Source organism: Pipistrellus kuhlii, unplaced genomic scaffold, assembly GCF_014108245.1.
Source record: "Pipistrellus kuhlii isolate mPipKuh1 unplaced genomic scaffold, mPipKuh1.p scaffold_m20_p_1, whole genome shotgun sequence".
Taxonomy (NCBI): domain Eukaryota; kingdom Metazoa; phylum Chordata; class Mammalia; order Chiroptera; family Vespertilionidae; genus Pipistrellus; species Pipistrellus kuhlii.
Genome location: NW_023425404.1, coordinates 73026740 through 73040241, shown reverse-complemented (window position 1 = coordinate 73040241; position 13502 = coordinate 73026740). Strand labels below are relative to the sequence as shown.

The 13502-nt window shown below is 37.0% G+C and overlaps 1 protein-coding gene across 11 annotated transcripts in view; it reads left to right on the top strand.

Annotated features, from left to right (window-relative positions):
- The window catches only part of LOC118726610 (cofilin-2), a 112066-nt gene that overhangs the window by 30241 nt on the left and 68323 nt on the right, over positions 1-13502 (top strand). For all 11 annotated transcript variants that reach the window (XR_006742316.1, XM_045585352.1, XM_036451584.2 and 8 more), the window contains 6 exons: positions 1043-1177; positions 3532-3631; positions 4325-4491; positions 7180-7275; positions 8454-8592; positions 11253-11399. Coding sequence is in view for 10 of the 11 variants with exons in the window: in XM_045585352.1 (XP_045441308.1) it covers positions 1043-1177; positions 3532-3631; positions 4325-4491; positions 7180-7275; positions 8454-8592; positions 11253-11399 (784 nt within the window). In the remaining variant the exon portion in view is untranslated. The remainder of the gene's footprint in view (positions 1-1042; positions 1178-3531; positions 3632-4324; positions 4492-7179; positions 7276-8453; positions 8593-11252; positions 11400-13502) is intronic.

Below are 13502 nucleotides of genomic sequence, written 5' to 3'. Positions count from 1 at the left end.
CTCTAAACTAAAATTCTGAGTTGAAACTTTATAGGAATTTGTCATTATTTCTGCTTTTAAATGAGATGCATAAAAATCACCCCAAACTGAGTAGGGGAGAGTTAAAAGTTTAGCAGTTAGGAAATGGTTAAGAAAAATTTGTTGGTTAATACGGTGGATTTTAATGTTAAACATATGGATTGTTTATTTACATAGAAAATCTCATACAGCCTAACCAGTGTAGCTCAATGGTTAGAGCATCAGCCAATGCACCAGAGGGTCAAGAGCACTTATTTGTGTTGTAGGTTCGATGCCCCTCTCCACCCAGCCCTGGTCAAGCATGTGCAGGAGGCAACCAATCTCTCTCACATCAGTGTTTCTCTCACTCTCTCTCTCTCTCTCTCCCCATTTTCCCTTCCACTCCCATTCTAAGAAAATAAATGGGAAAAAATCCTCAGGTGAGGATTAATAAAAAGAAAAAGAAAAAGAGAAAAAAAAAACCCCACAAAATTATTCAAAAGCAAAGCAAGTAAAAAATTATTCTTGTGTAAATGTAATTTTGAAACAGTTTAGAATTCAAGAAACTGTTGAAACGTTCTTGAGTTTTTTGTATTTCAATTTTGGTTTTATTTCTAGTAAAGCAAATTAATTATGTAGGGTTTTTTTGTTTTGTTTTGTTTTTAAATATATTTTATTGATTTTTCACAGAGAGGAAGAGAGAGGGATAGAGAGTTAGAAACATCGATGAGAGAGAGACATCGATCAGCTGCCTCTTGCACACCCCCCCTCCCTACTGGGGATGCGCCCGCAACCAAGGTACATGCCCTTGACTGGAATCAAACCCGGCCAACGCTCCATCCACTGAGCCAAACCTGTCCCCGCCAGTTATGTAGTTTTTTAAAGGAGCAAGGAAACTAACTGAAATATATATTACTTCATAATAGCATAAGAAATTTTAATGTTTTGGGCCTGGTCTAATATGCTAGTCATATGACATGTTAGTAGATATCTACTTGTGGTTTACTAATATATTATTTTACCCCCTTTTTTCTTTTTTTCGAAGGCTTCCTCTCTTTCAACATATAAAATAGCCGACCAAGATTTTTCTTATTTTTTCCCTGATGATCCACCCACCTTCCTGTTTAGTACTGCTAACAGGAGAAGAGGGAGACCACCCAAACGAGTATCTATTAGTCAGGTAAGTAGAAAATAGATAAAAGAATACCTTGTAGCTCTGAATAAAACTATTTAAAATCCAATATTGTTTAGCTCCCCCACCTCCATGGCTTGTAGGAAGGAACACATTCCTTCACACACACAAAATGTGTGTACTGTATGGTGATGACTGCTCAGCAGTGAGGCTTGTAGAAGCTTCAGGTGTGAATTTTAGACACGGCTCTCATGCCACAGCGATTTTATACAGTGGAAGCAAGCATATAAGCAATTACTAAAATGTAAACCAGGATGAAATAGAGGGAATAAATTATATTATTGAAACATAAAGAGTATTTAATATATGAGATAGTAAAGCAGGCTAAAGACGTTATTTTCATAAGAAATACAGTAGAAATAAACTTTTGACATATTTTAACATTAGCCACAGAATGTTTCTGGCATGGCTTTTCTCTGCCTCTTACATATTTGATGTCTATACTCTAGTTTATAATGATTTTTTTTTTAATCTAGTGCATATTTTTAAGTCTCCCTTTATAGGTTACCAGCTGATTGTTTTTGTTTGTTTTTTAAATTTTTATTCTTTTTATTAAATTATTATCTATGTACACATACCATCGCCCCCCCCATACATGCCCCCCCCTCCCCAGAGTTTTGTGTCCATTGGTTGTACTTATATGCATGTGTACAAGTCCTTCGGTTGATCTATTATCTTCCCCAGATCTCCCAACCCTCCCGCTGTAATTTGACAGTCTGCATGTTGCTTTACTGTCTCTATATCTATCTTTTGGTTCTTCAGTTTATAATGTTCTTTATTATCCATAAATGAGTGAGGTTATGTAGTGTTTCTCTTTCATTGACTGGCTTATTTCACTCAGCATGATGTTCTCCAATTCCATCCAGGTTGCTGCAAATGATGAGAATTCTATTTTTTATGGCAGCATAGTATTCCATTGTGTAGATATGCCATAGTTTTTTGATCCAATCATCTGCTGACAGACACCTAGGCTGTTTCCAAATCCTAGCTATTGTAAATTGTGCTGCTATGAACATAGGGGTGTGGGGGTGCATATATCCTTTCTGATTGGTGTTTTTAGTTTCTTGGGATATACTCCTAAGAGTGGGATCACTGGGTCAAATGGGAGTTCCATTTTCAGGTTTTTTTGTTGTTGTTTTTTAATATATTTTATTGATTTTTTACAGAGAGGAAGGGAGAGAGATAGAGAGCTAGAAAAGTCGATGAGAGAGAAACATCGACCAGTTGCCTATTGCACACCCCCTGCCGGGGGCATGCCCACAACCAAGGTACATGCCCTTGACTGGAATCAAATCTGGGACCTTTCAGTCCGCAGACCAACGCTCTACCACTGAGCCAAACTGGTTTCAGCCATTTTCAGTTTTTTGAGGAAGCTCCATACTGTTCTCCACAGTGGTTGCACCAGTCTGCATTCCCACCAGCAGTGCACGAGGGTTCCTTTTTCTCTGCAACCTCGCCAACACTTGTCATTTGTTGATTTGTTGATGTTGGCCATTCTGACAGGTGTGAGATGGTACCGCATTGTTGTTTTGATTTGCATCTCTCACCAGCTGTTTTTTATGGAAGATTTTTGGACCAATTTGTAGACTATAGAATTAGCTTTATGATTAAAGTTATTAAAAGTTACTATGTTACTATGATTAGGGTTACTAAAAATGCAGTTATAAGTCAGTTGGAAAAGGACAAAAACTTAGGAATTAAGTGGAATATAAAACAAAAAATACGATGAACTAACAAAACAAAAAAAATCATAGACAACAGAATGATGATTACCAGGAGTGAATTAGGTAAAGGGGGTCAAATATATGGTAACAAACACAATGAAGTATATAGATATTGAAATATAATGTTATTAATGGTATCCTAATAAGTAAACACACAATGAAGTATATAGATATTGAAATATAATGTTATTAGTGGTATCCTAATAAGTAAACACACAATGAAGTATATAGATATTGAAATATAATGTTATTAATGGTATCCTAATAAGTATTTTTATGTAAATATTTTTATTGATTTTAGAGATAGAAACATCGATTTGTTGTGCCACTTATTTGTGCATTCATTAGTTGATTGTTGTTGATCCTGACAGGTTATCAAACCCACAACCTTGGCATATTGGGATGATGTTCTAGTCAACTGAGCTAACTGGCCAAGGCCTAAATACCATATTTTTTAAAGTTCAGTTATGTTTTAATAAAACCTCATTTTAGTATAAAGAAAGTATAACTTAGGAGGGTTATTCAATGTTTTGTTTTTTATTACTGTAAGAACAAGGCAGACTGTCAGTTTATAGAAGTTGTGGTTCTACAACCTTAGTTTCTTGGTTTGTTTTTTAGGAAGCCAGTCTTGCTAATAAACAGACTCTGGCGAATTATAGGAATAAAGCTACTAAAGAAAGAGACAAACTTTTGAAACAAGAAGAAATGAAATCACTGGGTGAGTTTTAACACTCTATCCAAAAACTGTTTAGATATAGGAAAGAGTATTTTTCTGCCCAGTGTGGGGGATGTTTCTAAAAATGCGTATTTCTGGGCTCTTTAAAAAACATAAATCGGGGTGTTTTTTTCTTTATGTATCTATTGATTTTTATAATAAATGAGAACTCTGCTTACCTCTTAAATCTATTTCAAGTTATAGCATATCCTATGTTAAACTGACCTAATGCTGAATTAAGCACAAGTTAGAGTTTCTAGAGTTTACAAACTGTTTGGGGCCATTTTGTTTGAGTCACGCAACCTTATAAAACATGGCTTCCCAAACTTGACTGTGCATATGAATCACTTGGGAACATTATTACAAACAAAGATTCTAAATTAGTAGATCTTTGTGACAGAAGAGATTCTGCATTTCTAAGAAGGTGATAATCTGGCTGTTGCTCTTAGGACCACACTTTGAGTAGCAGGGCTTTTAAAAGCAGGTAAATGTTTGTCCTGCTGCAACAGTTTATCTTAAGCCCGGCCAACTTGCTTTTTCAGTTTTAACCACCTGCTGGCTCCCTTCAGGAATTTATACCCCCATGTACCTCTGCTTATCTCACTTAACCTTAAATTATTTCAGGATTTCTATGCTACATTGCAAAATACGTTGCTTTTTCTCTTTGTGCACTTCTAACTTTGACCTTCTCCACAGCTTTTGAAAAGGCTAAATTAAAAAGAGAAAAAGCAGATGCCCTAGAAGCAAAGAAAAAAGAAAGGGAAGATAAAGAGAAAAAGAAGGAAGAATTGAAGAAAATTGTTGAAGAAGAGAGACTAAAGAAGAAAGAAGAAAAAGAAAGGCTTAAAATAGAAAGAGAAAAGGTATTCATTTAAATATATTAGCTATGCCCTGTACATATAGTTAATTGTGCTTTATATATTTAAATTCCTGGTTAATTTTCAAGTTTCTTTACTATTTTCATTCACATTTATAGTTGTATATAGAGCACTGATAAACAGTATTGATCTATCTCCCTTTTGGTTTGAAAACTTTAATGAATTATTTAAGGTTCAGTGTATGTATACACACACATGTCTTTACATAACATGTTTTTACACCTCGGCTTTTTTTAGCGTATAATTCTAAAGTTAATTTTCTTCATAATTTAGACTTAAAATTATAGAAGGTCATAATGAGTAAAACCTTTATAAATATACTAGAGACCTAGTGCACAACATTCGTGCACTTGGTTGGGCAGGGGGGTCCCTCAGCTGGGCTGCGCCCATTTGGGGGATGTCCACCTGCTGGAGCAGGCCCAAGCTGGCAGGTGGACATCCCCCGAGGGGTCCTTAGTGCTGCCACAGGTGAGAGGCTCCCGCCACTGCTGCTGCATTTGCTCACAAGCCTGGCTTCTGGCTGAGTGGCACTCCCCCTGCGGGAGCACATTGACCACCAGCAGGCAGCTCCTGCATTGAGCGTCTGCCCCCAGGTGGTCAGTGTATGTCATGCAATGGTATTCTGCTGTTCGGTCAATTTGCATATTAGCCTTTTATTATATAGGATTTTTATTGATCTCGGATAGGAAGTGAGTGAGAAAGAGAGATAGAAACAAAAATGAGAGAGAAACATTGACCCACTGCCTCCTCCACACCCTCCTTCCCCCTCCCCCCTGACTGGGGATTGAGGCATGACCAGGAATGGTGTCACTCAACCACTGAGCCACACTGGCCAGGCATGAGTCAAACCTTTAAAAGTAAAATGCATAGTTAGAAAAATACAATAAAATCTATTACTCAACAAGAATTATTACAGAGTTGTTATTCTCCTTAAAGAATAATAAGAACATTTCAGTAAATCTTTATTATAATCTTTATTGGTAGATATTCCTTAGAGAATTCGATAGCTGGTTTTTTCCAAAGATAGTACTAGCCATTGGTTTTCTGAGATACTCACAAGTAGCCTTAGATAATCATGTTCTACACAGTGCTTATTTAAATTGCCTGAAGTTTTATGAATTATTTCAAATAGGCCATTTTAGAGCTATCTAAAATATGTTCATTCCAGAAAAGGTAGAGAACAAAAAGCACACACACTTGTAATCTAAATAATAACCTTTAGAGATAGCATTGTTAACAATTTGATTAATTTATCCTAATCTTTATACTGGACGTAAAAAAGGATCCAGCATTTATAATTTTGTATACTTTTTTGTTTAGCGTTATAAACATTTCTTCATGTTATTAAATTAAGTAAGGTAGAATTCTTAGTGACTGCTTAATATTAAATAGTTAATCAAATTGATGTAGTTAAGTAGATTATTTTTTTTTTTGCCCATGAATAATGATATTTGTTCACATTTGTAAGTAATTTTTTTATGAATTATATTCCTGGATAAATTTGTAGAAGTACAGTAATGGGTCAAAGGGTTAAGAACATTTTTAAAACTTTCTATTCGTGTACATGGGTATTTGTTTAGCAAACGTTGTATTATTTACACTCAGCAATAGTGAAAGAGATTACCCATCCTATTACATCCTATAGGAATTATATTGTAGTGGGAAGATGACTTATTTCAGCAGACTACTCAAAGCACAGTTAAGTTCTGTAACCAGCTAGTCCACATGTGTCAAGGCCCGCGGGCCAAATCCGTCCCGCCAGGCCTTGCAATGTGGCCCGCACTGCGCTGTCATCACTGCACTCCGCTGTGTTTCCATCACAATGACAGTTTATGACTGTTCAGTAAACCATTCGGCCTGCGATTTAGGCTGGATTTTAGATTTTGGCCCCTTCTCTGATTGAGTTCGACACCCCTAATCTAGTCGTTTTATGTAGAAAGTTTGATAAGTGCACATCTGTTTACCTTTGGTGTTTCTAAATTTCAAAGGGAAAATGTTAACATATATTAAACATTTATTGGAAAAATTACAATAAAATATTTATACTGTAATTTATGAGAGACTTTTTTAGGGTCAGTATTTATTTTGCAGGTTCACATATCAGAACCAAGAAGTAAGGGTTTCAAAAGCCCAAGGGAGCAAGAGAAATGGCCTATATTAAAAAGAAAATTTACCAACTGTATTCTAAATAATACTGTTTTTACTTACTGCTCCCTCTGTTTGTGTATCTCTAGTCTTTCAGTCAAGTTTACATGAATCTTGAAAATGACAAGAATATTGCCAATATAAGGAGAGGTTTTATTTTAGGTACTCTAATAATTTGTTACCTACTTTGTCAGGATCTAATTGATTTGAAGTATTGGGAGAGCTGCTATAGGCAGAGCCCGGTTGAATTAATACTTATTCAAGCACTACTGTGTTGGACATTTTCTATCTTTGTAGCAGTTATGTCAGGTAGGCATTGTTTTGATCAGTGCTTCTAACACTTTAGCATGCATAAAAAATTTCTAGAAAGGCTTCTTAAAACATTTATTATTGGGGCCCAACCCCAGAGTTCTTGATTCAGTGGATCTGGGGTAGGGTCCAAGTATTTGTATTTTTACCAGTATCCAAGTGATACTGATGATACTTTATAAAGTTCTTATAAGAATTTTTATTAACCTTTTGTTCTAGGAAAGAGAGAAGTTACGTGAAGAAAAGCGAAAATATATGGAACACTTAAAACAGTGGAGTAAACCTAGAGAAGATATGGAATGTGATGATCTTAAGGTATAAGTTTGTTACGTGATGTTTCACACACTCATGTTCTGTGTGAAACATCGGGACCAGGCCTGCAGGGGAGGGCAGTTAGGGGCAAACAGCCTGGCAGGGGAGCAGTTAGTGCACTATGTGGTTTTGTTGATGAAATATTTCTATTTTATAAATAATGACCTCTTCATATTAGCAAATGCTATATTTAGAGTTTCAAGGTAGCATTTCCTAACAAGCTTTGATAATGATTTTTTAAAATATTTTTTTATTTTAGAGAGGAAGAGAATGAGGGAGAGAGAGAGAGAGATAGAAACATTAATTATGAGAGAAAATCACTCATAGGCTGCCTCCTGCATAGGGATTGAGCCCGCAACTTGGGCATGCGCCCTGACCAGGAACATAACCATGACCTCCTGGTTTATAGGTCGATGCTCAACCACTGAGCAACACCAGCTGGACGATGATTTTTATTCTGTAGAATAATTGGTCACTTATGTGATCCTTGATAATCTAATAACCAGTGGGGCCAGACATGCATTTTTAGCTTGATTGCTAGATAAAAATATTTTTCCATGCCCTGGCCAGGTAGCTCGGTTGGAGCATCATCCTGAACATCAGAGGGTTGCAGATTTGATCCCCAGTCATGGTGCCTGTGGGAGGCAATCGATCTATCTAATTGATGTTTCTCATTTTTATTTTTCTCTCTCCCTCCACCCCCATTCCTCTCTCTAAAATCAATGAAAGCATATCCAGAAATGATCACAATATTCAAACCAAACTCATTCAACTCAGTTTATAAGGAAACATTTCTAAGTCAGTAGGTTGCAGATTAATTCTGTTCCATATCATAAGGAGATCCCATATTGAAGATAATATTGACACAATTGTCTTGACATCAGAATCTAGGTTAAAAGTTCCTCTTAACTAGAAAATGTAGTCAGAAATACACTTAAATCTAAAGTTGTGTTCTTAATTTGATGAAGAAAAAAATCCTTAGGAACTGGTGTAATAAAGTTGGAATAAGGCCAGAATATCTGTAAATTTAAAAGTTCTAAAGGTGATTGTTATAAACATTCAGGGTTGAGAACCACTAGTTACATGTAATAATTCTTATTCGGTAGAAAGTATATCATATCTACTTTTTACAATTTCCTACACTTAATTCAAATAGTTACATAAATTGTTTAATCTTGCAGGAACTTCCAGAACCAACTCCAGTGAAAACTAGACTACCTCCTGAAATTTTTGGTGATGCTCTGATGGTTTTAGAGTTTCTTAATGCATTTGGGGAACTTTTTGATCTTCAAGATGAATTTCCTGAGGGAGTAACCCTAGGCAAGTGCTTTTGCTGTGTTATAGTTCATCTTATCTCGTAAGTTCTGTGGAATCACTGGACCTACCTCTCCAGTCCTCTCTAGTTACTGTCAATCAGTAGCTGGAAATGGAATCATCTCAAGGCTTACCTGGCTACATGTTCAAGATGGCTTCTTTACACATATGTCTGGTGCCTTGGCGCTCTCCCACATGCATCCCACTCCATCAGAGTAGCCTACACTTCTTATGTGTCAATTGAGGGCTCCAAGAGTCAGGACACAGAAACTTCCAGCCTTCTTAAATGCAAGGCCTGGAACTGACAGGCCTTATTTATGCCCCATTCCATTGGTCAGGCTTGCTGGTATTCAAAGGGGTGAGAGAATAGACTTCACTTGAGAGTGGCCCGGTAAGTAAGTGCAAGGAAGGAAGAAATTGATATCAGCCATATTTGAAAACAAGTTGATGCTTACCTTTAATTTGTGATTCTGTTTTGTCTCTGTACTTACATTCTTTAACTTGTATGAACTTCATTTTTAAGAGCTAACTTAATGAGTAGAGTTTTGGTTCCTGTTTTAGATCTTTACCTGTGAAATGGTAAAATAATGTCTTAAGATCCAAATAAAGACCTCAAAAACAGAATTGTAATCTTCCTATCTAATAAAAGAGTAATATGCAAATTAAGCATCACTTTGCTACAAAGATGGCAGCACCCAGTTGCCAGCATCCCACTCCCAGGCCTCGAAGGGAGGAAGGACTGCAGAATGGATGCTGGGCCAGGGGCCAGGGGCATGCCCTGAGCCGTCACAGCACGGCTTGGGACATGCCCCCAGCCCAGCTGACAGAACCGGGCTGCTGGGCCCAGGCATGCTCCTAGCCCGGCCCAGCAGACAGAAGCCCAGCGGGTGCTGGGCAGGGGTGAGTTCTGAGTCACTGCCAAGCAGCTTGGGACATGCCAAGCGGACAGACTCTGGGCCAGGAGCTGCCCCGGCCCAGCAGACAAAAGCCCAGCTGACAAAGTGGGGCCGCTGGGCTGGGGGCATGCTCCCACCAGCCCCCAAACAGTGTGGCTTGGGCCATGCCCCAGCCCAGTGGACAGAAACCCTGCAGACACAATGCAGGGGATCCTCTGTGCATGAGCTGCAGAGGAAACACCTTTTCTTTATTATTAATTTTTTAATATATTTTATTGAGTTTTCACAGAGAGGAAGGGAGAGGGATAGAGAGTTAGAAACATTGATGAGAGAGAAACATCGATCAGCTGCCTCCTGAACACCTCCTACTGGGGATGTGCCCACAACCAAGGTACATGCCCTTGACCAGAATGGAACCTGGGACCCTTCAGTCCACAGGCCAATGCTCTATCCACTGAGCCAAATTGGTTAAGGCGGAAACACCTTTTCTGAAGGCTCATTGGCTAAGCTCCCTGTAAGCTGCCTCTCACAGTGTTCTTGGTAACTTGAGTAATAAGAATGCAAGAAGGTTATCTAGGGTTTTTCCACCACACTCCTGGAGGAAAAACTAAGGTCTGCTGCTGGAGGGGCTAAGAAATGTCATATCCTGCCCTAGCCAGTTTGGCTCAGTGGATAGAGCCTCAGCCTGCCAACCTCAGGGTCTGGGTTCGATTCTGATCAAGGGCATGTACCTAGGATTAGGCTCCTACCTGGCCAGAGCCCAGGTCAGGTCTCATGCAGGAGGCAACCAATCAAAGTATCCCTCTCACATTGATGTTTTTATCTTTCCCTCTCTCTTCCAAGCTCTCTAAAAATCAGTGGAAACATATCCTCAGGTGAAGATAAAAAAGAAAGAAATGTCATATCCTAGAAAGACACATCTTGAAAGTGCCTAAAGAAAGTTGTCATTTTCTCATGGTGAAGGGACTGGTGTCCGTGTTAATGAGAACACCTTGGCAACTGTAACAGTGGCAGCAGCAGCGGGGTGATGGGGCTGTTGCCTTCCCCTGATCAGCCCAGTCACCTCCCACAGAGGAAGGCCAGACTGCAGCTTAGGCCCGCTTCCCAGTCTGTGAGAGGGGGCAGGCTTGGCTGAGGGGCCCCCCCCCCCACTAGTGCACGAATTTCGTGCACCAGTCCTCTAGTATTTCAATAAGAGTGTATTCTCCACAAGGGCTTCTACATTCCCTAAATTTCTCTTTCTGAGCTAGGTGTGGCATGAGTCATTGTTACAGGTCTAAATAATGCTGGTTTAGGTAAGATGAATTTGATGAGAAACATTTGTGACTTGGATTTGATATTAGGGTTACACCTAATGCTGATGATTACCTATCCTTTGCACTATTTGGTAAAATTAATGTCCCACAAGAGCAGTGGAGTAACAATAACAAATCTTTATATTGCTATTCAAATTAGAGAAAATCATAATTTTTAAGATGTACCTTAATTTACACCTCAAGTTTAAACTTAGGTGAAATATTGTATTGAGTCTGATTTGGTTTTCTTGAATGTGGTGAATTGGGCTTATTATTTTATTGGAATTTATACTAATCATTATAATTGAGGGTTTTTATTTTACCTTAGGTAATACTTGTTCTACCTTGATAAATGGGCATTTAAAAAATAGTTAAGTAGGCTATTGTTGATTGAAATGTTTATTATTCCATTGGAATTGATTTTTTTCAATACATGAACAGAACTTTAAATTGATTTTAAACATTTTATTCACAGAAGTATTAGAGGAAGCTCTTGTAGGAAATGACAGTGAAGGCCCACTATGTGAATTGCTTTTTTTCTTCCTGACTGCCATCTTCCAGGCAATAGCTGAAGAAGAAGAGGAAGTTGCCAAAGAGCAAATAACTGATGCTGACACCAAAGGTCAGAATTCATATTATTGTTGATTGGTAGTGGTTTTGTAGTGATACTCATTTTTGAAGGTTATTTTAAAATTAACTTGGCTTTTACAGTTATAAAATATAGTTCAAGTTACCAAATTCTTGAGTCATATACTAGGAATGTATTATCAGTTGTTTTATAAAACCTTTCTTTTGTTGTATCCTGTGTCTGATACCTTGAAAATATTTTCTCCCCAATCTATCTTGCTTTTTATTCCATTAGATTTCTCCTACCATATAGTATCATTACGGATTTCATTGACTAGTAGCTGTAATTCCAAGAGATTCTGCTAGTAGCACTGTTTTGCCCCACCTAAGGAAATACTTTTATTGTTGTTATTAATAACTTAAATTGAAAATACTACTGCTGATTTCATTTTAGATCTGACAGTTTTAAGATCAGAGTTAAGTAAAATTTAATTTACTTAGTTTGAACTACAAATCTTGCTCTTTAATTTCTGTATATCTAAATATCTGGAGTCAATTTGTGGCACATATTAGTGTAGGAATAATTCTTGAATAAGCCCTTTTTTATTTTTTAAAGCAGGGTATGTTTAATATTTTGTTCAGGATTTTGCTCAATTACAGTAATCATTAAACCATATTAAGAGATTGATTTGGCTTCCTAAATAATACTCTGTGAACTTTGCCATCTATGAGATTTAGGATCAAAAGCTTTATTAAACAATACTAATGTATTGCATACAAATTCACAATAAAAAATAACTATTGGGAGACATCTCGATAGCGGAATCTTGGTACAAAAAGGTAGAGAATTCCTCCATTCAAATAGTATTGTTGGCCTTAGATAATTTGAGCTCATTTTCCTTTATGCTGGTCGGAGCAACAGGACAACGATGAGTATGCATACAGTGTTGGTTGCTTTTGGGTTTTATAGCTTGAGTTCATGAAAAATATATTCTATAGCTTGAGTACTATTCACCAGATCCCTTATCAAGGCCATTTTAGCAGTGTGGTCCCTGTTGTCATCACAGATAACTTAGTCAATTAAATGAGATTCTATGGAAAGGGAAGATAGAAGGGTATGTCTGTTTATCTAAAGGTTTTCTAAGATGACAAGCACCTGCACTAAAGATGGATTATCTAAGACTGACAATGTAGCACATATTCATTCTTGTAGCCATTAGGTTGTCTTAATCACCAATGACATCACAGGGTTATTGACCAAGTTTTGACCTTAATACAGGACATAAAACTGTACTATTTAATTAAAGAATTAAAGCAGATATTTTTAAATAAAAAAAATATTTAAGTTATTAATAACAACAATAAAAGTATTTCCTTAGGTGGGGCAAAACAGTGCTACTAGCAGAATCTCTTGGAATTACAGCTACTAGTCAATGAAATCCGTAATGATACTATATGGTAGGAGAAATCTAATGGAATAAAAAGCAAGATAGATTGGGGAGAAAATATTAAAGCAGCTAATATGAAATCCCAATGACTAAAAGTGGGTGACAAAATTTTCTTGAAAATCCCCTGTATAAAGGAAAAATATATGTAACTGTTGGTATTTGTATTGTCGTTATATTAATATTTGATCTGTAATTTCTATAGGTCTACTCCTTTGTAGAACTGTCTATACATGTAAATGTGAGGTCTCTGAATAAGCATTGGCCATTAAATAAAGGTTGTAATGCTCCTTTTGAAAATACTTAAGTGTTAGGAAGGATAAAAAACATACTTGGGAATTTTTCACCTTACTCTCGCTTCCTTATTATTTTTTACCACATTTTACATAGTTATTTCAGTTTCCATAAAAGCCCTAGATTGTTCCCCCAGGTATCTTTCATTTTGTCCTCCCATTCAGTAACAAAAAAAAGCCTTCCCACAGTTTTCCTAAAGCAATTGAATAGTCATATGAGATTGAATATTCTCTTACTTCCTCTTTAGCTGCTCTTAATAGTAAGGTATTTTCCTGCTATTTCCAGAAAGGGAGAAATTGGGCAGAAGAGAAAAGTATAAATTTATCTTAGTGATGAGGAAACAGGTTCACTGAGATTATTTACTGAAGATTACTTAGCTAATAAGTGATATAAATGAAATATGCATTATTTCATGTAAT